This window comes from Cephus cinctus, unplaced genomic scaffold, assembly GCF_000341935.2.
Source record: "Cephus cinctus unplaced genomic scaffold, Ccin1 Ccin1_scaffold0101, whole genome shotgun sequence".
NCBI lineage: Eukaryota > Metazoa > Arthropoda > Insecta > Hymenoptera > Cephidae > Cephus > Cephus cinctus.
Window position 1 is genome coordinate 2206394 of NW_014332838.1, and position 25146 is coordinate 2231539.

Below are 25146 nucleotides of genomic sequence, written 5' to 3' on the forward strand. Positions count from 1 at the left end.
GGTGGGTGGGAGGACTCGAGAAGGAGTAACAGGATCAAGAAGACGAGGAGTAGAAGGTTGGTGGAGGGTAGCTGGAGGGTGCCTCCTGGGTGGTTTAGGGTGGCTGGAAGCTAGAAAGGGCGCGAGGGGAATTAGTATGCGGCTGCTGTCACGCTCCTCCCTTTGGCTTCGTTCACCCTGGACCACCCGAGCTAGACCGTTAATTTTCCATCCCGTGACTCCAATCAATCTTACAAGCCGTCAGCGGCTCTCCCTTATAGAGGCACCAAAGTCTCGTCTTTGCAACGTATTTTTTACACGATGATGCCCACCTCGGAACCTCTCTGACTTTTGCCTTTGTATTCGTGAGCTTTCTTGAGATGATCCTGCGCGAATGGAAACTGCCCGTTTCCAAGGATAATTCGTAGGTTCGCTAAGGTGGATGTGGGTTATCGCACAGAAGGTATATAAGGTACGTTAAGTATACGCAGAGATCGAGGATCTGTGCCCTGGCCATAAAGCTTACACTGGCGTTAATAGCCTCTTCGTTCTCTCTTTTTTTTTCTTTCTTTCTATCTTCATCGAGATACACTCGAGTAACTTATCCTGTAGCTTTACGTATATGCATGGCATATATGCATATGGTATATTGCGAATCTTTTACAATTCGCGCGGCGTATCCATGCCTATGGATTCGTTCGTATTCCTGGTATCCTTACTAGGAGCGTCTTGGCTGCTGGAAAGACGGCTGAAGTCGGCTAAGAGACACTCGCCAAGAATGCCGAGAGACTTAGCTATAGGATGACGACAATATTCAGAGTGGCTCGCTTGGAAATCCGAAGTACCTAGCCTGATGCCTTCGGGACGCGGACGTGAGTTGGCAGTCACTGGGACTTTAATGAAAAATCGAAAGTTAATATATGTAGGAGGTTGAAACGAGCGCGAGAGTTTGGGAGCTAATCTGAATTCTGGAGATATTACCGTCACGTGTCAATCTTTTTCTTAATAATATCATCGGAGCGATGCTAGGCGTCGTGGATATTATTATGGACCACTTCTATTGGCATAATCATCCGCAATGCTCGTCCCTATGATCTTTTACATATCCTTCCTATATTCTCTAAGTCTCGCGTCAAAAATCTTATAAAATTTGTATACCTATTGTATTCAGTAAATAAAGTATAATGTACAGTTGCCGTATATTATTTGTATATCCAGACTGTATAATTCTTTTACGTATAGGGTCGTACGATATGAACACAACGAAAATAATCGATCCCATCCTGTGTGAAGTATTGAGATTGCGAAAGGACTGCGCCGGAAGCTCCCTGGAAAGCCCGAGCATCGTAACAGGAAGAATATTCCCATAAAATATTCCATGGCCGTCGAAGAACTGTGAAAGATAGCTCCAGCGCGGCACTGCCCTATACACGGTGTAAGAGAGGCTGAAGAATACAGAGGATTGTAAAGAAATGGTATTGTGTCACCAAAATAAAGAAAGAAAAGGAAGAAAGTTAAGTAAGATATCAGAAGTAATGCGCCTAAGAAAGGAATAAGGGAGAAAATGAAAATATTATAGAGAAGCAAATGTAAAATCAAATGGCGTCAGTGGCTACATTCACTACGAGAGATCCTGGATAATTACGCATATCAACGGGGATCCTGGTTTGACGTAGTTTTCTCTAATTCTTGGGAATCCCACAGCCGAATCCCTGTCAGAAGATTCCTGGAAATCCGTACATACCGGGCCTGCGAAAATTGAAAGTAAACAAGGATCCGTTCGAGAGGCATTAACCTCGACAAATTGTTGGGAGGCTGTCGACTAATTAAAAGCCATCCTTGCGGCTGCTTTTAGCTAACGGATACCGCTGCTTCATCAACCGGTGGCTGTACTAACTAAACTGCGGAAATACGTTGAATGACATCAGTTTATTCCCTGCGACCTCTCGATAGTTGGTTCGACCCTCAGACGAATTTAAGAAAGGTGGAACTGTCCGAAGGGTCTCCAGGCACGCATTCGCGTCTTTACCCGAGTCTCTTGAGGTCTCTGGATTTCTCTCTCTCTCTCTCTCTCCCTCCCTCCCTCTTGCTTGGGGAGTCGCTTGTATAATTCATGGGACCACCCGTCGTTCGTGGTCGTTGGACCCACCACCCTCGGCTAGCCTCCTGTTTCCACCCGGTTGGTAACCCCGCAGCATCTCAATGCTGACCGACCGCCAGATTAGCCCCAGGAAATTGCCAAACTTCTTCGCTCGCTAGAAAAGTCGATTCCAAAAGTCGTTCTTCAAGCGGGACTCGAGTTGGACCTTTCTTGGATCCTCTGATTTCGACTTACAAAATCTCTTATTTTTTTTTAAATAAATTAATACAACCGCACTTAACGGCCATTAGTTTGAACTCCAAGGTTTCATTTTCTGTATTGTTTTACAATTCTTTGCTCTACATAGATGCGTTTATTTATTCTAAGTTGGATATGACCAGGTAGAAGGCGATAAACATGTATTGGGCAAAAATATCGGTAAAATATTTTCCATTAAAATATTTTCAATAATTTGATTTTACGGCAACGAACGTTTTGTTATTATCGCCATCACAATTCACTCTGACGGTTACAGAAAAGGTGTAGCAGTGGACGCGCGACATTAAAATGGACGTTCCCATTTCCCATTTAGCAATTGGCCGAAATGCAGGAACGCGTGGTCGCGCGATCGTTTCGTTTCATCCACAGGCCCAAACAGCGCGCATCGCCGTTCGAAAGCGCGTTGTCACTTTCCGTGCTACAGCGATACGTATACGTGCGCGGCTTGGATACTACTTCCGGCATGTGAAAAATTTGGCGTAATTCAACGCGTAGATGGACTTTTTTAAACGGCGCGCAGCAGACGCGCTGTTAATGAACGTCATTCGTTATTACCTATCCTTGCTGGGGAATCGCGACACGAACAGAAGGTGTAAAGGAAGTCGCGATGCACTAAACATTTTCATTCATTATTGTCAAGATTCATTATTGTCACGATGCACAAGACGAGAAAATTCCTCTCGAAATTCAAAAGATTTTAGCTAAATTAAAAAGGCATTTGCTCTTTACATAATCTTCCGCTATCACTTACCAACCTGAAACCATATACCGGGCGACTTATTTTTTGATTCTCTCCTAAAAACAAGATTACGAGACTGACGTAAAGTTCCTGCGTTTCGTCAGGGTCCCCGTCTAATTAGTCACACCACTTATCTCCTATTATAATTAGAGTTCACGAGAATCGTAAAAAGCTTTCTTCCATTTTTGTTTTTAATACTTGGCGATTCAGCTAAAAACTGACAATTACTAATTGGCGTCATGGGAAAACAACGTAATTAACTTTTGTATCCACGGGCTACGGATGAGCCGAATTAATGTAATGAAAAACGAAATTAGATGTGAACTCGTCTACGTAAAGAAGTCTATTCATTATGACCAATTACCCGAAGCACGATACTATCAGAGTATAAATATCGAACTGAAGAGACAATTATCGATTGGCTATGTATTATACTTAGGTATATACGTAGTATTGGAAAATTCTGAAAAATGGCTACGTCGTCAATTTTCTGGAATTCGACGAGACATACCTCGTTTCAAGAAGTGGGAAATGTAGTTCAATAATTGATCGAAGCACGTCCTCCCGTCTGCCGTGGCGCTCTTCTCTTTTTTTTTCTTCTAGGAAAAAGTTGTAGAACGAAGCGCGAGAGTCTTGCGGTTAAAGTTTTCAGCGCTGGGATATCCTCCGGCGTTGGAAACTATACAATTTTTATATCCGATTCTCAGCATCGGCCTGACCTACAGCCACGAGCACTGGACCGTTCGGAAGAACTCATTATGCCTGGCAAGTTACGAAACTCTGATCAATTCATAATTAAAACGACCCCAACGTGGCTCCGAAGTTCGATCGTTTCAGCGTGGAACTTTAGAATTTTTGGAAGAAAAAAAAATTAACGACGTCAAAATTTAGTAGTGTCAATTCATATCGATTAATCGAATATCATATCTGTGGATATTAGACCAAGGATACGTTACGCGAAGAACAGTTTGTCTCTGTAGTTTGAAATTTGCCGCGTAAAACGATATCAAATTGAATCGTAACCGAAGATAAAATCTCAGACGTGACTACGAATTTTTTTAGACAGAAGGATACCTCGATTTTTCTGGAATTTTACGATACAGTTTACCCTATCTATCTGGGGACGAGGGTCAGGAACTAAATTGTATTTTTTTTCAAATTTCATCCAAAACATTACTTTACGGACCTACATATGTGTTTAGGCACTCAATACAAAGTAATATCCGATGGACTTTCATGAATTGACGTTTCACGTTCTTTTTTCTTGTAAATATAAAAATATTTTATTCATTTGAATCGAAGGACACTTTATAAGTTCATATTAATAGATATTCCCAAGATCTATATGATTTACTCCGTTACTATCGATAAAAAATTTCAAAATCTTTCACGCAGTGACAACAAAAATTATTCTTATACTGAACAGATTTTTTTGGTTACATTCTCAATAGGACGTCCTTATATCACGCGAGGGGTAGATTTAGAAAACTAAATAAAGGAATGAATATAATATCGCTGTTCCGCTGGAGTTTTTCGTACAAATAGCAGGTTGACTCTCGGCTTTGCGGAATAAATTAGCTGCGCCCAAGGTTTGCCCGGCTGAGTGCTGGATGAGAAAGAGGATGGCAGGGAAGCTAGATATCAAGAAACAGGGGTACTTTGGCCCTTAGGCGGTCCTTAATAATAAATTCATATCTCTACGAGCCCCTTTCCATCGGCGTGCTCTCAAGCTCTGGAACTCTCCCTCAGTCAGACTACAAATCTCTTTTTTATGCCGCTTAATAAAACTCGTCTGACATATCTCTGACTGCTACCACTTAATTTCAGGCGGATCTCCCCTCCCGACTTTTAGACCCCACGCTTATTTTCTTTTGGAGACCACAGGGGGTGCTAAAACTTGGGGCGCGAAGCACCCACCGTACGTACAACGTGGGCCATCGAGGAACACTTTTTTTTCCATCCTCCTTTCCTCCCCCTCTCTTTTTTTTTGTACTTCGTTAAACGTCAACTGTAAATAACGAGGGGCGACACAAAACTCGTTCTCCGCAAGGAGTAATGAAGTAACTATGAGAAACGGACGGTCGGCATAAATGGTCGATCCACGGAAAAGAGGGATTGCTCTTGTGAATCGAGCATAACGATGATCGACTCGATAGTTTCGGATTAAAAAAATATTTACGTAAACGACGCATGTCGATAATTTCGAAAATTATAGTATTACGTAGAATAAGGTATATATATCACAGTGTCGCGTTGTAGTCACATGAAATTTTTTTCATTAATACATGGCAAATATTCATATTTCAAAATGACTAGACGATGTAACCGAGGCTGATACCCAAAGAGCAAATAATCCCAATCAGTATCATTTTCAATGCGTGGTCTCTTTAGATGCTCGTTTTTACCCTAAAGCCTTTTATGCTAAAGCGTTCGCTTCATTTGAATGTCGCTAATGCGAAAAACCGATGCATGCTAATGGAGAGCTCACGACACCGACGGTTCACGCGTACACGTGTGTACACAGTCCCGGCCATCTCTGGCAACCCTTTATGTCATATGCATACGTTACGAGCGTAGAATCATCTCGCCGCGTTTATGCATAGCCTCTTGTACAGTCAATACTCAAAGTTACCGTACAGTCGCGATAAAAGAGTCGGACAACGGACAGATACATAAATTCGGAACTGTCTGAAATCATTTTCAATGATAAAAAATTCTATTGCAAAAAAAACATCTACGATACTGAGAAAGCCTTTCCCCGACCTGCTTAAATTATTCAAAAGACCGAGCTTTATAAAATTCGATTAAAATATCTTGTGAACAAGACAACGCTTTTGGTCTATCTAAGAGACAAAGAGAATTTTCTTGGGGAATAATAAACATCCGAAATTACAAGGTGTCGTTAAATTTGCAAACATCCGGGTGGATCTATTGGTTGCGGGTCGGATGGTATACGAAAACAGTAAAGGACGATAAGCCGTCGTTAACTTTGCAAACACCCAGGTGAATCTATTGGCTGTTGGTTGGATGGTACAAACCTTTATGTTACGATATGCCGCAATAGACCGCTCTTAGTTATACACTTGAAAACGCTACACAGTAAATTTCACTGTTGTGCCTTGCGTGTGAATTAAATAATCACAAGAACAGCGTACCGTTCTTTTTCTTCCTTCTCTCTAATACGAGTACTTACACTGACCAAATCATATGGCAGTACTAAGGAGGAATCCTTACTGAAATGGTTTTGGTAATGGGAAAGACGTACGACGGTAGGTTGTTTGGGAGGCTTGAAAATACGAAAATATCGGATACAGAGGATAATCGGTGTGTTCTTAGGATAGGATGTGTTCTAGAAATTTTTCAAGGGTTTACGATTGGTAGGTGACGGTAAGAGAAAGTTATACGGTGAGGTATAACAATATGAAAACAGTAAAGGACGATAAGCCGTCGTTAACTTTGTGAACACTGCTGCGGATGGCTCCGGAATACGTAAACAACGGGATACTTACTGTAAAGCCGAATGGTACCCTCGGTTTCGCCCCTTGGATTTTTCGCCACGCACTTGTAGCTCCCGTAATCCTGTTCCTGGAAGTAAGAGGAAAGTGATCCTGTTTATCGAGGAGTCTTGTTCTTTTTTTTTAATATTCGAAACAGATCAAGGTAGAGGGCGAAATATAAAAATGGAATAAATAATTATAACAACGACGCGAAGTGCAACTGATTATGGGCAACGTATAAAATCCTGTATACATAATAGCCGGGGAAACCCGGTCGACTCGAACTATACGTCGTAGCTTTATTACTGGTCGTAAAATTCTCAAAAGCCCTTTCTGATGAAACTCGCTTGCATGCGGTAATTAATTAGTGTATGTGAAAGGCCTCATTAATGAGTTCCAATCTTTTGAATCGTCTTTAGACCGAGGGGTTCTCGGTTCCCTTCGTTACAATAACGAGCCGCTTGTCGTCTGACGGAAATGTCGTCGAACCGTGAAACGGGTACACTGCTAACAGAATATGCGTTGATACATATATACATACATGCAGGGTTATTTATGGCAAACGCAACCACCTGAAGTTAGCCTGTCCATTTGATTTCTATGCTAGAACCACCTTCAGGTAGTGTGTTTGCCGTGAATAATACTGTATTTATATGGAAAGGCTGTTGAAAACTATTTTACGTGATGGGTGTGAAGGTACCACGGACATATAGGTACAATACGTGTCGCATACATGGTGCACATAAGGGGGCGAGAAAATGTTCGTGGAAAGGTTATCGAAAATGAAGAGGAAATAGAGAAGCCACGAGAGAAAGGAAGTCTGTGAAGGTATTGCAGTGACGTATATTGGACTTGGGTGGTCAAAGGTCACTGCTGGTTACCTGTATGTCATTTATGGTGAGTTTCATGTGAGTCTTGTACGATGGTTTTTCCTTTGTGGTTATGGCTTTATGTTTTCTACTTTCCGCTATCATCGTCCCGTTCTCCCTTGTCCAGTAGTTCAGAGACGTCGGATGAGCCTCCGTGTGACACTCCAGGGTGACGGAGAACCCTAAGGGTGCGCCTACCAATTGGTGCGGTATCCATAGCATCGGCGGAACTGCAACACACAGTCAAGTGATTGATTTGCTCATAAATGTTCCAATTACTAGCAATACACGACGGACCAGCTATCGATATCCCTTTGGATGCTCTATAAATTTCAAACCAAACCGGACATATCGCAGGATCCCGCCAAATGGATTTACATAGAGACGTATTTTAGACGCAGAGGATCGTTTTATTCCATAATTTTTCCCTTGGTCTTTTTTTGTAAATTTAATCCTTCCATATGCAAAAATTGTCTCTTATATGTATATCGGCAACTAGGGTAACTTCACCGAATGTGACGCAACGTAATCCTTTTATTTCAGTACCCACTCGGACAACGTATACGTAGAGTTATATATGTACAATGCAAATAGCTAGTAGGTAAAAGTTTATAAACCTGACTGAGTTTTTTTTTTAAATTTACACTGGTCATTTCTGATTTTGTCATTAATAGTAATAATCTCCAAATATATAGACATTGTTGGACTTGGGTTAGCGAATTTAAGCTGCAGCGAAAGTCCAAAATATAAAGTGAGAACTTAATAAAACAAGTAATCCCATTTCGATCAACAGCTTGGCTCCTTAAATCCCCCTTCTTTAACCAACATACACCCATCATCCAGTAAGGTACGCTGGTATCGTTCTCGTGCTAGGAGCACTTCAATTTAACTTAAACCTCGTAAGAATATACCTGGTGGTTTCGAAGTTCAACGCTTGAAGTTACAGGAGGGGCGGAATATTTGTGAATGTCTGAGGCTCGCGAGCATTACGAGAGCAAAGAGTATCGCTTAGGACAGGAGTGTGTAAATGACTTCAAATAAATTTTTCACGGTCGGCTATGCCCTCTACCCTCACTTTCGATTTTCATCTTGTATCCATATTATAATCCCACTCTTGTAGGGGTTGTCTACCGTATGAGTGTCTAGCTCATTCTCTGACGGAGATAAAGTATCCCTCATGCATCCCTGAGGAATTCTTGTTTTGATCATCCCCCATAATATAGCCGCTTGATGTACCCTATATAGGTATATCTTGATTACACCTGCCATCGTAGGTACTCAATTCTTGAATGGATTGAACGTAGAATAAATTTTGCACGTACAATGATAATAATAATAGTCGTCCACAAAGAATATATAACAGATGATGTTAAATTCATCGTCGGACATAAATGTAAGTGTATTCTGGTTAAATTTCACTATTACGGTTCGTCGAACCAACGAGGCAGTCATTACTAGGGAAGTTTCAACACTTTGTTATCCACCGCCAAAGGCAGACTACGATGCTCTGCTTCGGGGATTAGCGGCTAATCGAATTAACATGGATTTGCCTGGCGAGGTGGATTCATTCGAGGAAATTAAGCGTTATGAATTGCAAGTTCGCTTCGTAGAAAATCTGTGTAACGTGCTCTAAGATTGATACAAAGGACAGGCACTATTAGAAATATGAATTATAAAACACTTTCTGCATCACTTTTCGAGTTATCTCCGTTATTTCTGAATTATTCGAAATTTCGGATCAAGGTCTCTTTTTCCGGTTGCACGCGACGTTGCCGTTTTTCCCTCGCGTTCGAGTAAGCCGACGAGGGAGTTCTGTCTTCGGATGGCGCAAAGGGGATCCGACACCTTCTTAAAATGCAAAACATTCCGTCTGAGAGTGAGAATAAGGGTGCAAAAGGATCGGGACGAGTGTGGGTGAAAGGGAGGTCCTGGAATGGTGGGTGAGACAGGAATGGGGAATACGTCGAGTCCTTATTGCGAGTACGAGCTCTGACTCTGGCTCGAACCTGTCGGCACACGCTCTTCCTCCATTTCTTTTCCACCCATTTCCTTACATTTTCCTGCTGCTGCCACTGTTCTTCCACTTTCCATCCCTTACTGTATTCCCTCTTTCTCTCGTCAGCCCTTTTCGTCTTTGTCCACACAATTTTCATATACAAGACTTCCGCCGTAACCCGAACGTCCTTGCGGCGACGTCGCCCGAGGAGACGCCTCTTGCGTCGTCCACCACCTCGTCCCGAGCACCCTGCGCCATGAATCCCAAGACTTGGCCGCTTTTAATTACGCGAGGAGTTACGATACTCATCGATTCGTGAGAGTATATCTTGCGCCATTGTGATCGTGACTGCTTTCAGTAAACTTGCTCTGTGCGAGTTGCCGAGAGACGCGAGCTATAGCCGAGAGCTAATGGGTGAATGAGCGAATGAGACGAGCGTGCCGTACCAAAAGTTGGCCAATGCAAGTAAGAGGAAGTATAGCTCGGTTGAAAACTCTCTCGTCCGATGTGAATCGTGCTGAGAAGAAGGCTGCGCCAACGAGATACCCGCGGCAAGTACAGTGGAGTGTCGAGGCGATAAGGGTAGCTTTTAAAAATATTCTCTCGGTGCAGAGAGTACATTGTGCGATAGAGTTTAGTGCATCTCGAGCGTATCTAACGTATAGTGAAAAATGTACTGTTTATACGTGTAACATTTAACCCTAGCTAGTTTGATACTTCGAGAACGTTCGATGCGCCATCTGTTTAACACGACATTATTACAGTATGCTACACGAAGGGTGGTAACTATGTTTCCGTCAAATTACCCTAGTCAAAGTCACTTCAGAAATGGTGTTGGCATATACCGTCTACGTTAATCACTGATCGACACTTATACGATATATCTATAGTCGCGTTAAAGAGCAACGAGTGAACGATGACGCTTTAAATATTCATAACTACCACCGCATGAAATGTCAACTCAGTGTAGGCAGATTGTGGAAGAACAATGCGACCAGGTTAAGTGGGAGCTAATTCAGCTGGAAGCTAAACAGCGTTAAGGGTAGCTAGTTAGGTTACATCATGATGGTCTTAAATTTATAGTAAGCCCAGGGGCTGTTGGGTTACACCGCACTGTCGTTCAAAAAAAAGTTCCGTCTGGGAATAGTTTAAGTACATCCCCATGGAGAGTAAGGGGTGGGTGATACTGATTGTGATGACGAAAAAGGAAGATTGAGAAAAAAAACGATATATTCCGGGAGTCTAAGACGAGGATGACACGAGTGCACACGTACTCCGAGTTCATTCCGCAGTCGGGTTAGTTTAAACTTTCGACGTTTTACAACGTTAGTGGAATACCACGGAATTTTAATCTCATTTGAAAGAGCAAGATCGGCCCGGAGCCAGAGGGATGCACGTGTCCTTTCCTTTTGCAATATAGTAACAGTTCTTGAATAAGGCAGGTTCGCCATTTGAATCCCGTTTACGATATCCCCGGCTGCCGATTGGATAATAGGTACTGTACAGAGTAATGTTCTAGGCTTTTATATCCTTAAACGATACCGAATAGCACTGCTGACCACATGTTCCGAAGGACAATTAACTTTACCGTTATCGCCAGGACTATGCGTCACGTTTGCGCAACCTGTCAGCTTTCCGTAAGGCACGTATCGACCGCGCAATTCGAAGGAGCCCCTTCGCTTCTCTAATGACATTATGGAACGCCAAGAGCATCCCTGGTCCGGTTATCGAGGCTCATGATTTAACCTCTAATCAGCGTTCTAACGTGGGGCCAACGCCTATGGTCAACTGCATTAACCTTATCCGACTGTTGAGATCAACTTGAATGGATCTCAAGGAAGTAGATGAATAACCTCAAATTTTAAATCAGGTAAAGAAATCATGTATATCCAGTGTACTTTATTATACATGTGTTCATAGCGTTGTACCCATTTGTATCTTGCACCTGTTCTGACGTGCCAGTATTATACGCGTATACCAATGACTCTGGAGACTTTCACTTCAGCCATCTTGGGTGTCAAACGCGAGCTTCTCTACAAATTTACCTTCTAGTGATTTCACCTTAATGCGGACAACCCCAACGGGTTTGGAATACCTCATGAGCCCCTAGTCTGTTACGGTATTCCGACTGGTCGTGATGGTATTAATTACAGAGCAGAAGGATTGCTTTGTGTCATTTCACATACTTCAAATGGCACTTTGTAGTCTTCTCTCGTATCATCGGCGCGTTGGATACTTAACTCGACGACGGTGTACCATTATGGCTGATCGTATACGTCTCTACGACGCAACGTGCTCGCAGCCTTAAGAATCCATGGTGAGACTCAGAAAATTAAATTAATTGAATTTGTCCAGTCTGTATACTGATTTGATGAACACGGTTCCTCGTTTGCATACCTAGATACACGTTATTCATATCGAATGAAAGGTATGATTAATATTATTTCCCTTTGAAGTATGTTCACTGAACATAATGGTGGCGTTTTCAAATTTACAGGCATCATTACCCTATAGCGCCAAGTGCTACCTGTGTAGTTACTATTTATTCGACGTACTTTAGAAATTAGTAGTTGACTCGAGAGTTAGCGTTAATTGATTTTGAAAATTATCATTGTAGAAAGCAAACCGGGCAGGTCCAGATACTGGACAGGGCCTCATCAGAATATTTAGTCTCTCGAGGGCAGACTGGTTACTGCCTGGTTAGGTGCGAGTCAACATTTAGACTTTGCAAACAGTCATATTTCTATACATATAGAATTAATATAAACGAGATGTTAAATCAACTATATTACAGTATTTTGGTCATGCGATTACAAATTAACTTGTTTCTAAGATTGGACCAAACTTTTTTAATTAAACAAAATGATATATAATCAAATTCTGAATCATTAGGTTCGAGTCTCACTCACAGCAATATCAATAGATATTTGCCCAACAGTCGCAAGTAAAACACTTACGACGATTTTTCCATGTTTATTTTAATTATTTTGTCATTTCAATTACATATTTGGTATATTTTTTATGAATATTAATTATATAGTAGATTTTATATACTTCATAACATTATAAGGGAACGCAAATCTGGCCCTGACTAGATTGCCCTGTTAGGCCCTGTTATATTGCACGTCGGGCCCTAATCTGGGCTGCCCAAGCGAAGTCTGGCTAGGTGGCAGTGTGTACTGACTAGCGCCTTGCTTTCACCCGGTCATATTCTTTCGAAATGATCTTTACTTTCTAGCGGGTGTACGTCGATTAAGTACTTATTGGTGATTGCATAATTTATAGGTAGCTCGGAAATTCGTTATTGATCTTATATTTTTTTATAAATTACATCCTGGTGATATTATATTTATAAATTAGTCTATTTATTCAGTCGACGCCAAACTGTTTTTTTTTAGCAAAATCTGTAGGAAATTCAGTTTTTCTTGCGTATTAGCCACTAGTGAAGATACGGCGTACAAGGTTTAACTTTATTAGATGTTATGAGTTATTCGAGTTGGGATTTATACATTGATGCATAATGTACGATTATCATGTTAAAGTACGATATTTTATTACGTAAAATCTACATGAAACTTTGACAAACCACAAATTTTCTCGTGTTCTCGTTAAGCAAAATCCTTGTACCTGAAACCTGTCGCCGATGGCAAAAAACCCAACGGGACATCTTTTCACGAATAGGTTGGACACAGTGTGAGTAAATGTTAAGAGGCTTAATGAAGTAGAAGAGAGGGATGAAAGAGACGCTTTTCGTAATGAATACATTGAATATTCCTTACCCCTCAAATATTAAGATACAGATGGTAGTAGTCTTCCCTCTGTACTTTTTATCAAGAACTCTCCCCAAAAATTTCTTTCTCGTTTGTGTTATACGAATTAGGGTCAAAACAAAAGTTCAAGGAAGATTTTACATAAATTATTAAGAATCCTGCGTCAAAGGATTTTTGTCAGAGGATCGCGCAAAACATTTATACACTGGCTAATTACATGAAATATTAGGTGGACCGGAAAGTAATTTCTTTTTTTTTTTACATTAAATTCAATGCGCAGAAAATCAAATGCACAGAAACGACATTACTTTCCGGTCCCCCCTAATATATCGTTGCCACTTTTCACGAGACATTCAATTTTCACGTGATTTCAAATTATCAGTAAATTCCTATTGGAATGCCTATAGGAATGTTTGCCTAAACATAAGTCCTGCGTGGTTCGTCGATTAAGTTTAATTTAAAGGGATCAAACGAGGCATCTTGACAGGAACAAAGAAATTCTCGTGCGACCCGATAACCTATGGGATCGCATATCGTCCGACATTTACATGCATTGTCAATCGGGGAATCCTGAAGGAGTAAAGGAGCTTCGAAGGTCTATATAGGAAAGAAGGAATAAACTGGAGAAGAATATATATGTATATATGTATATAGGGAGAAAAAAGAAGTAAAATAAAAATATATAAGCTGGAATGGCAGTAGGTACGAATCGATTAGACTTCCCCAACGCTACGGTGCTACAGCTAGAGAAACACTAGGGGAGTTAACGAAAAGGTACAAAGCATGAGAAAATCCTTAGGGGATTCCTACGGCTAAAGCGCATAGTGCTCATTCTAACGGGCGGGAAGGGTAGGTCTCTGCAGGGTGGTATAGGTACCAACGTAGATGGCGAAGGTGCCGGAGGTGAGTCAGAACAGAGGCATTGTCGCATTAACATTCCTTTCGTGTGAAGAGGGTGCAGAGCAAGAGTGGAGCGGTTAGGGTGGGATTTGATTATGGAGGGTTGGAAGTGCTCTGGGGAAGGGAGTTGAGACCTGGATGGCTCCGTACGAGAAGAAAAGAGAAGGAGCAGGAGAACTAGGGAGATGGATCGGATGCTGTGTACAGGGGAGAGCGAGACAGCGATAACACTATGAATTGGATCTACTGTATCTATTGGGCTGATAAAGATTTAACGGTAATAAAAACTACTTTTCGAATTCACGACATAGGTACTACCGAGTACGTGATTCGTCTGCAATTTTTTTTTTCAATCTACGCACAAGGTCGAGGATCATTTTAGATGGTAGAAAATAATTGCTTTCGCCAGTTGCTGCACAGCGCGCATGTTATCTAGAAATATAATATCGTTGCGCGGAATAAATCCTCCACCGGGTAGATAAATGTAATGCAATGCGTAAAGAGGAACCTTAGTGACGTAGATACAGGGCGTTACAAAGTGGAAGGACAAGCAAATGGGTTTTCCTCTGAGAAATTGTCAATGCTTTTAGCGCTATGCATACAGCACTTGTCTCTAGTTACGCTAACGCTTTCATGTGAATTATGACAATTATTCTGATTCTGAGGTTTCGCGGGATTTTGACGTTACACGTGGGTGACTCGTATTGTAGAACAGATCGTAGCTCGTGTCTTAAGCGTCAGTAGTTATTCCTCCTCACCAGTTCGTTGTATCTTTTCGTATAAATTGTTCGTTTAAATGACAAAACATTTCTCGCAGGCAATTATGAGGAAACACGATAAAATCTTAAAACGTCGACCAAATCGCTTCAAAATGTCGCGCCTCAATAATTCACTCTTCGAATTCCGCAGAGTTTTCCCCATTTACCGAATAATGCTGTGCAAATATTTTTTTTCTCCCGAATTCCACCTACCCATCTTATTCCTGTTTTTAAGTCCTCGTCATACCTAAATTGCTATAAGATCTTTAACTTTAAGATGGGTCCTTGGGGAGACGGTTATTTCTGTTATAATGTATAATCTTGTAATACAACCAATTATTATGAAAAATATTTAAGCTCTTATTTATGGAAAACATTGTCTTATCAATTATCAATAAGTTTGTATAAAATACCAAATTCCCATAACAACGTGACAGCCGAAAGAGGTTCCGAGCGAAGAATAGCAAGACGTCGCCAGACACGACGGGCAATGTATTTATTTGAATACCACCCTCCGACACATAATATACTTATATAACGTGAAAAGGGAGGTTAGCCATGTGTATATAAACAGTTATACCACAACTCCCGCCACCCACGTGCCATTACACCAGAACTAGCTTTGAATACTAAATGTTTCTTCCGTTTCCCTGTATGTCTACCGAGTCCCTACAAGAAACAAACCCAAACACGTATTTACGTGAGAAAACATAATCGATGATCATCGAAGTCGACTGAGTCATAATATTTTATCAGCAAAAGAAAAAGGTCATTATTCGAAAGCACGTGTCACGAGATACGCGGTACGCGTGTTCAAAAATCGAATGACGAGTGCTTTCAAGCATGACGGATCACCCTTAATTTCATAAATCATCAAGCTCATCGCCAAAGCATGACACAATGACGTAACGTATCAAGATTGATAATTTTGATATTTTCTTTTTTTTTTTTTTCGAAAGTATCGACAAGTCATCATGTTCATCCGAATAGTTTTCATTGTCATCGGTAAGAGCCACAAGGGATGATCACTGTGAAAATATGACTACCCCATTGAAACGTCACACCACTTTACCACTTTTGACAAAGTAGTAGGTGGGGCGCTGGTTCGCATTAGTTCGTGTCGTAGAGGATCCTGCTTTCCGCGGGATAATCCAAGCTTATTGTGTTGCGCGAAAAGACTGCAACCCCATCCCTCGGTTATCCATGAAAATCTGACGTCGTTCATCCTCCTCCCGCCGTAGGAACCAACTCGAAGACAAAACGACGCAATCACGGTGGGCGATAAATAAAATAGCGTACTTTATGGTGCCGGGCCAAGAAGCCTGGGATGATTATTTCAACGGTTAGTAATTACTTCTCTTTCGCTTTACCTTTCCTTCATGCCCCCACGTCCCCCCGTTTCTCTTACTTGGGGATAGCGGGGCAACATCTTGCTCGGATTAGACAGTCTCCCGCTTCGGTGGTATAGAGGGACGAGGTGTCGGGGATGCCAGCGATGAAGATTCTGGGATGGGGTTGTCGGGATGCTATCGAGCCAGGACCTACCCCTTACCAAGTGGGAGTTCCCGTCGAAGTGGGAACGAGAAGACTAGGGGATGCTTGTAACCGGTATAGTCAAAATCATAAAAGGGGAGAGCGCACCCTGTCAGAAGTCCCAATGAAAGATCACTGATAATAACGGGTTTGGACGTGGGGGCCGCTAAGTGATCGTAAGATCTATTGTGTCCGCAGCCACTTCGCCGCCATTGTTAAACCGGCTTCACCAGATGGAAGAGATGGGCACCCCTATATACGTACCTACTTTTCACAATGCATGTGTCTTTCTCTTATTTTGATTTACAAAGTCGTTCATAGAAATCAACCACTGGCGATTAAGAGACGTAGGTGGTAAGTCGAGGGGATGATTGAAGTATTACAATATCGATATATAAGACATTTGAATCCGGACGAGCTATGTGGATAAAGAAGGGAAAATAAATTAATCAAATTGACAATACCTATTTTCCATTCAAATAACACTTATTGTCAAGTCGAGTCATTTATTTGGCTTGCCTAATCTAATCGTCTGATTCGTTTGCACGGTGAATTCATTATTTATTTGTATCCTCACGAATAAGTGCGAAAATGAGTACTAGACAGGAGCTCTCCAAGGCAACGGCGAAGCGAAATTGGATGCTTAGTCGTTTCCAGTTGAAAAGGAGAGGAGACGCAAAAAACTTCCCGTAAATCTTGTATACTGTAAGTTCTCGTGGATTTTCTCGTAGCACGGTACGTAGATAGGAATAAGTATAAGGCGGTACATGTTTTGTAGGTAAAACGTAGGCAGAACTCGTAAGAAAGGAGCCCGATGGGGATTCTTCTACGGGCTTTGGAAGGGGCGTTGAATTATTCTCCATTCAGCCTAGATTATTCTGTCAGTCAAAGTAGAATTAACAAAAACCCCTCTGCCACCCTAGAATGCATCCCAAATTCCACAGGATCGACTTTTTATGCGCTTCCCTATACCAAAACGCGCATCCTCCCAGGCTAGAATAGCTGCACAATCATACACGATGTTCATTTCCTTCTGTAAAAAGCCGTTTCCCACGTTCTCTGTTGTACAGCTTCTACTGGATAACCTAGAGGTTGTTTCATTCACCATCATCCCCTAGGGAAGCGAATAAACCCTTTACTGTTACGTGCTTAGACTATTTCATCAATGGTATCTACGTCACTTCTTCGCACGAGCTACTGTCAACTTTTAAACTTCAACCCTCTCCAGCCTACGTCCCTTACGTTCACGCGACCCCGAAAAATATGATTAAGTATCCGCCTAGAGTTACCTGTTTACGAACCCCTTGCCCGAGCATCCCTAGAACGCTTTTTTTTTTCAAAAAAATTCCTAAAAATAACTAAAAGTTAGTCCCGTACCTTATCACGCGATCGTGACTCACTCCGGGTGTATGCACTTCCACCTACGTAAACAACGTTGCGATTTTTCCGAAAAACGAGAATATGGATCAAGTTCAAAGGATTCAACATACCATTAGGAGGAGTAACATTATTTACGGTGAAAGGTTCACCGATTAACCAAATTCTGCCAGAATGATTCTCAGAGCAATGTTCGCTAGCCGATATGCATATACATACAATATAGAATAGTCAAAGTAGTTTGCAAAATTAAGAATTCGTTAATAGTATCATATATGGTATTGGTATCAGTTCTTGTGACATTTGATGAACTTCGGAGAGACGGCAAACGATAAAAACATTTAGTCAGGCATAGAAATTTCATCATAACACTATTGCTCATTTGAAGCATGGACGCTTCGCAATAATTACACCGTTAGATACGCAACAAAGGACGAATTGTGGTATAACATGATTATTATGGCTAGTCCTGTTTCCAGTGTAACGCCACAGTTACAATACACTCTCTGGCAATACGTCATGCGGTACGTCTACTCCATGTGCCGTTGCATACTGACTACGCATATAAACATGAAGCGAGAGCATAGCCCCGACACAGTATAGTATACATAGGATAATCCCATGGCAGTGAGCGCAGTAGGAACGCCACCCGGGATGTTTGGAATGTCCCTCGGGACTCGTCAGAACACGGGGTGATTTGTGAGACACGTGTCTACTCGTTCTGACTTCTTTTCTCTCTCTCTTGCTGCTTTCCTTTTTCAATCGTCACCGTCTCATTTCTTTTCGAGATTCGTACTTTGGCTGCGGAGAGTAGATAGTGTTTACGGTAGTGCACGCCGAGGTCGACTACGAGAGTCTGCAAGATTCTATGGGTTTTATGGGATTGTTGGTTAGCGGACTGGAAGATATCGTCCGTTCGCACGAGAAACTGTTTCTGGTTTAAAGGTCCAGTGCTTCGTAGGCGACAGCAGAGTGCTACGTTTCTATGAGACTATTTACATTGAATGCCATTCTCTTTTTTATATACAATAAAGGATGTAAGAAAATTATTTTCTTTGCCTTGTATTTCATGGAAAGTTTTTATTGTATTTTGCTACGCTGTCCAGGCTACATTAAAATTACCTTTATGCTTTGCAGTATCGTGTCTTTTTTCAATTTATTAAAAGTTGCAATTCGTATTTCATGGAAATTGTTTGCTGTATTTTTGTGCACTGTCCAGGCTATATTAGAAATGCCGTTCTGCCCTGTAGTAACGCGTCTTTTTGAATTCATTAAAAGTTGGAGTTCGGATCATTTGGCAAGCTTCAATGTGTTGTCCGCGAGGTTACTCAAGTCGAAAGGGCAGCTACTGTGTTAGGTGTATATAGGTGTATATACAATCTACATATGACAACGTATGTACAGCCCAGCTAATTCGCGAGACGCGAGCTCATAAATATTCAACTGTTCTCGAAATTCATATGCGTCGGCGAGTGTCTGCATTTAAAAACGGAAAACAAAAGGTCCCGTTGCACAGGAGACCCGTGGTGTATTTTGATATACGGGTGGAATGCGACGAATAGAATTCGCGGATTGCGATTGTAGAAATCCAAAAAGCCATACTTCCTTCAAAAGGCTATAAAGTCTATGAAGAAAAATTTGAAAGATTTTCACAGGGAAACTGTTTGATTCTGATATAATGTCGGCTGAAGAAAGGTACAAAAAGGTGTAGTATAACTCATGGTTTTTCTTAGTATCCTGGGTATACTATTATTTTAACGCTCGCGTTAACACTGGTGCACGCGGCGAAGTTTTCGAAGGGATCAGTCCTTCGAGTTATCTCATTGTTCACGTTGTACTTGAGAAATCTTCTGGTTGGCTTTTTCAGTTTTTCAATCCTAAGAACAGCAGTGTACCAACCAACGGAAGCAGCACGAGGTTGGGAAGTGCGCGCTCTCTCTCTATATACGAGATCTGAGATAATATTTTCTCGTAAGGCATGACACTTCTTTATGAAAGTTTCATAGGAGGTTCCCGCCGTAGAAAAGAGCAAAACGTCTTAATAACGAGTTGGAAAGAAATTTAGATTCTCCCGAAATTGGTCGCTACGTCCGTTCGTAAGAACAGTACTTTACCGAGACTCCCTTTCGGCTATATATTTTTCAACGTGGCCAAAATGCACATTTGCTCGCGACTAGTAATCGCGAAGTATATCTTCAGTGAATCGGAGGTTCATTGAAATTCCCCCAGAAAACTCGTTTGAAGTAACAGCTACAAGAAAATGTTTTAAGCAGCTATAGATGGCATTAATAGCGAAGAACCGGGGTAGAATTTTAGGGTAAAAGGATCATCGAGTACCACGGCATATTCAAATTTCCAAGATATACGAATTCCTGTAGTGTCGCTAGGGAAATATAGATACAGTAAAAATCCCTAGGGTGGAAAATGACTTCGCCGCGAACACCGTCCGTATCGGTCCAGTTAATCGGGAGGCTGCTGAACTTCTGAGCGGAATGCGTGTCGAATACACAAGTCCCACTTTCACGTTTTCGAGAAAGCGTCTGTCTCCTTGGGAATACAACTGTTTTTTTTTTCCTTCGCAAACACAGGACTCAACCTCCGGTGATCCTGGCGAGTGAAAGGCGGCACAGGGATACAATCCAGGGTGAGAATCCTTGACGAGAGGATTCCAGTCACCATTCTGGTGAAGGCGGACCGCGACCATCCTCCTCATCGCGACGGAGGAAGCCTGAGACACGTTAATGAGTTTTTCAGGGGACGTGCCAAGGCCAGGCGATCGACAAGAGCCGGGAATTAAAGGGCGGGTAAGGGGATGCGCAAGATCAATCTCCAGTTTTAAATTTAAATAAATGCCAGCTCGGAGGAGATAAGGCTCAGCTGTTCCTTTTATAGTCTGTAGCAGTTCTGAATCTTGATTGCGATCTGTATTCCACCTATAGAAGATATCGTCTAGATAGCAAGAAATGGCGTCGGGCCTTCATTCCAATTATGCCAACGCGTCGAGTCATGCCTATCTTATCGTCAGAGAGGAACGATCCTCCAAGGACTTTGATCCTGCGGAGCTACGCCAGAGTCGACTTACACGAGGACCAATCCCCCAGTTTTACACCCCTCGACCAGTATGCTTAATCCATCCCCCAAACCAATTCTCTCTTTTTCACATTAGCTGTATTTTCTTTTACTGCTCTTTGGGAATCTCGGAAAATTAAGAAATTCTGCTCCGTTCACACGGGTCGTATTCGCGCACAGGACGGATAGGACGTGCTCGAGGAATCGCTTTAATTTATTCGAACGGGCCAGGGTCGGTGTATCGGTGTGAACGGAACATAGGGAGTGCAGTGTCAAGGGATACTGGTAGTCAGAGTCACGTATAAGCAGTGACTCAAGCTACCCTCTCGGTACCAGCTTCAGTAGCAATCTGTTATTAAAATCAGCAACGAGAAAAATCCGTGCCGTATCTCCTAGCTCCGGCCTGCGCCTGCCGCGCACCGACGAACGTGTTATGGCAAAAATTAAGCCACCTGCAAACTTGAAATGAAATTACCGGACCTACGCGTACGACCTGGAGGTGCGAAGGCGCCGCGACGCTCTTACGAGGGCAGGGAGAAATAGGGACCTAGTGCTAATCTTCTACGATCCGTACGATTCCCCAGTGCTTACAGCGTCTCTCTGGCAGTACGCTACCTTTTTTGCCTTCCCTAATTTTCTTTTTCTTCTTTCTCACCTCCCATCTCGTTTGCTCTCTTTTTCAATGCGAAAAGTTAGCCGAGTGTTGCTGAGAAATTTATTCGTTCGAGGCGCATGACAATGTCGCCAAACGAGGATGTTTCACTTAGAATTCTTGTTCGTGAAGCTTTTATATATACATATTTTTTTTATTAGGTATATATTACTTTGCGAGGTAATTTTGCATCTCATTAACGCAATTCATGAGATTTACATTAAGGGTCAATAGATGTTCCAGTGGTTGTTGAAAGTCTCTGATTTTTTCCCCTTATTTGCTCGGAATGACAAATTCACCTGATTCTGAATGTAAGTCAATTTTCATAACGTTTATAGGGATATTTCATTCTAGCTCCTTCGATCATCAGATACGCTCATTGCCCACCTGCCGAGACCAGGGAGGCAGCGTTAAAATGCGCTACATGGAATGAAAATGTTTTACGAGAAAACTACAGCGGCGAAGTATTTGACGAGGGCTTTATAACAATCACCGTGCGACCACGTTCGCGGGATGCTGGAGTTTTTCAGCTCGTAAAGTTGTAATGTCATCAGATGAGGGTGACGGGAGGGTGGGTGTAATCTGTCCGAGCGTTTAATTAATCTTCGCTCGGATCATGCTGAGAGAGAAAGAGAGAAAGTTATAGAGAGAGAAAAAAAATATTAAAAAAAAAAAGATATAAATAGATTTATAAGGCGTCCGAAATGTTTCGTATTAATTTGATAATTCATTTTTATTGTGACATGCCTGTCCGCCCTTTCAGCACATTGAATCGCAACCCTTGCTAGGGTTCTTGTCTCTGAGAAAAATGAAAAATAATAATAAAGGTCTGGACCGCCGCATGGAATAACAAATTAGTGCGGTTCTCCAGTTGGTATTACGTGGCTACGATTCTAAAGCGTGCAGAAATTTAATTGCCGGTTAACGAGAGCACGACGTTACCGTTCGCATTAAAATTAGCAATAAATTTAACAAATTTAACTATCAACGCAGAAAAGTAAACTCCATTAGGGGTGTACATCTGTTCAATAGAAACGATACTCATTAGGGATATTAGCGTTCAGATAATACGCAGTCATACATTTTCTGCTTCTATTTGAAAACGTATCGCTACACACGACGTATTTATTCTTTCAGAATGGTACAAAAATTTTCAATTGGAAATTGCAGCACGTGCTCATTACTCGGGAATTACGTATTACCCTCCTGCCTGTGCCGTGCGCGATCTTGACATTATGAGTCTCACGGGTCAAAAGGCATTTGTTAATTTATCAATTAAAATTTAATGACTATCCATATAACTCGTTACCTTTTGGAAGATCATTACGCTATTAGGGGACAGGCGTCTAACGTGACGCGTTCGTTAATGTGGCGCACGCTTATTTTCGTATAACGTTTCTAAGGAATGTATACATAACTTTTTACTGAATTCATTTATGTATAAACTGATCACAGAGTGAAAATTTAAAGTAACATGGTTCTTAATTATTTTATCATGAGAAGTAAGTTTTATCTTATGGCTAAATTTACTACATAAAAGGGAATAGTATTTAATGCATTTTACAACTGGAGAATATTTTTAACGTGTTTTTTAGAATCCTTCATTTCTTTTTTTAAATTTATAATTGCTTTTATATTATTATTAAATAATATATGTGAAAGTAAGAGGTAAAAGAGTTGTTTTTGCAATTGAATCATTAATTTATTATATCGAGAAGCTATTGTCCATGATATTCTACTCGACAGCAAACTTAGCCTAATAAGTGATATTCAATAATACTATTTCTTCAGATCATCGCTTAAACTTTATGTTGAATTTATTCATACATCTATACTTCGTTATTGCCTTTCAATTTAAACTTCAACCAAGAAATACCAAAAAATTCCTTTTAAAGAATATTTCCTATTTGAAACACACTGTGCGCCACATTAGCAAAAAGGGCGTCTAATGTGGCGCAATGTACTCGTCGGCAAAGTCAATGATTGTCATATTTTAGTTATGAAATTAATTTTAAAAGCGTGTAAAACTTAAGCTAAGACGTTCCTTTACTATTAATTGGCGATGAAAACACGATTTATCAATTATTCACTTTACAAATGAGAATTTCCCTTAGTTGGGTCATATTCGCCGCTTCTCTCCCACGGGCAAGTTTATCCACGATTTATGCCAACGTCAAATGGTCAGGAGGGCCCAAAGAGGCCATCATAAAAATACAGGTCAGCAATACGTAATGGAAGATTTGAGAACGTAACAGTTAATAATTATCGTTAACGAACTCGTTATATATATTTTTTACACGAGTCGAGTGGAAAACTTCCGTTTGACACGAGGTGAAAATTTTTGCGAATTACGAATGCGTGTAATGTACGGGGCATTAAAAAGAAAGTAAGTCATGCATACATCGACACATTTCGCTCGATTCCATGAAGTTGACACTTACATATATTCCACCTTGTGGGATTATGCGGGTACAGGGTAACAAAATAGAAAAAAATAATAATTACGTGTCATTTAGAAAAGCAGGTATTACTATTGTTGCGTTAGACAAGGAGCCGTGGTGGAAGTGGTGATATTTACGTTGCGGTTCGCTTGGGCTTACTTTTATGTCTCGCAAGGGGCTGTTTTTCCTACCGTTACAGACTTTCGCGCTACTCTTTTTCTTCCCGTCACACATATACGCGCTCGTACGCGCGCAATCCCCTTTTATTTTACCCTCCTTCCATTTCTCGGGATCTCATTTCAGTCAGCCTGAGCGAGAAGGACAGCATCGTCACAAAGACCTTGCTTTGTCGTTCGACGCCTTTCCCCATTATTAAATTGTCTGTTTCTCACCCTCAGCAACCCTTAACATTTCATTAGGTCTCTCAGCCACCAATTCTGAATTTCTAACCTGTCCTCGTAATGCATTTTCGCCGTTAGCATAGCGTTTAGCATAGCGTTTCAAAAAATTTAGGCTCGGTTACAAAGTTTACAATGATTGTGACTATAAAAAATGAAATATTTGTAGAGAAGCATATGGAAAAAGCTCCCGTCTGCGTCTTAGGTATAACATATGCAATAGATTCAGGAGATTTCAGAGATCTTAATTGCAGATATTAAGTATGGAGATGTAATTTCAGAGATTAAGCATCGCGTAAAAAAAATGAAGTCACTCAAGTTTTCGCATGAAAATGTTATCGAAATACGCGTAAACAAGTTTGATCTTATACGTGTATTAAAATAATGCCGTTTTCCAGGACAGCTGGAAACACTGTACATTATCAACTGTGTTGTTTTTTGGAGAAAAAAAGCATCGAAAATTGAAAAATTATATACAACTTTCAAATTTTCTATATTTTATACATCACAGAGTTAAATAAAAACCTAAAGTCGTTTTACGACAGTACAGCTTTATATGCACGATAACCTTAGGCACCCCGCTTAGACACCCGCAAAAATCCGACATTTTCGCTCGAAATACCTCGAGTGCAATTCCTATTAGCTTATTAATAATTAGATGTCTGGAGCAATCTAGATGTCAGAACATCTACATACAGTAAAAATTTGAATAGATTTTACGTATCTAAACGATTTTCACTCAGACGTAACGTGCAATCAGATCAATTGAACACATTGTTCACCGGCAATTTTACCCAGAAACTATCTCG

The 25146-nt window shown here is 41.2% G+C and overlaps 1 protein-coding gene across 2 annotated transcripts in view; it reads right to left on the reverse strand.

Moving 5' to 3' along the window:
- Positions 1 to 25146, reverse strand: part of LOC107274771 (lachesin) — a 105909-nt gene that overhangs the window by 14270 nt on the left and 66493 nt on the right. For both annotated transcript variants that reach the window (XM_015754273.2, XM_015754272.2), the window contains exons 6-7: positions 7456 to 7673; positions 6587 to 6662 (exon numbers count right to left, since the gene is read on the reverse strand). In XM_015754273.2, coding sequence (XP_015609759.1) covers positions 6587 to 6662; positions 7456 to 7673 — 294 coding nt within the window. The remainder of the gene's footprint in view (positions 1 to 6586; positions 6663 to 7455; positions 7674 to 25146) is intronic.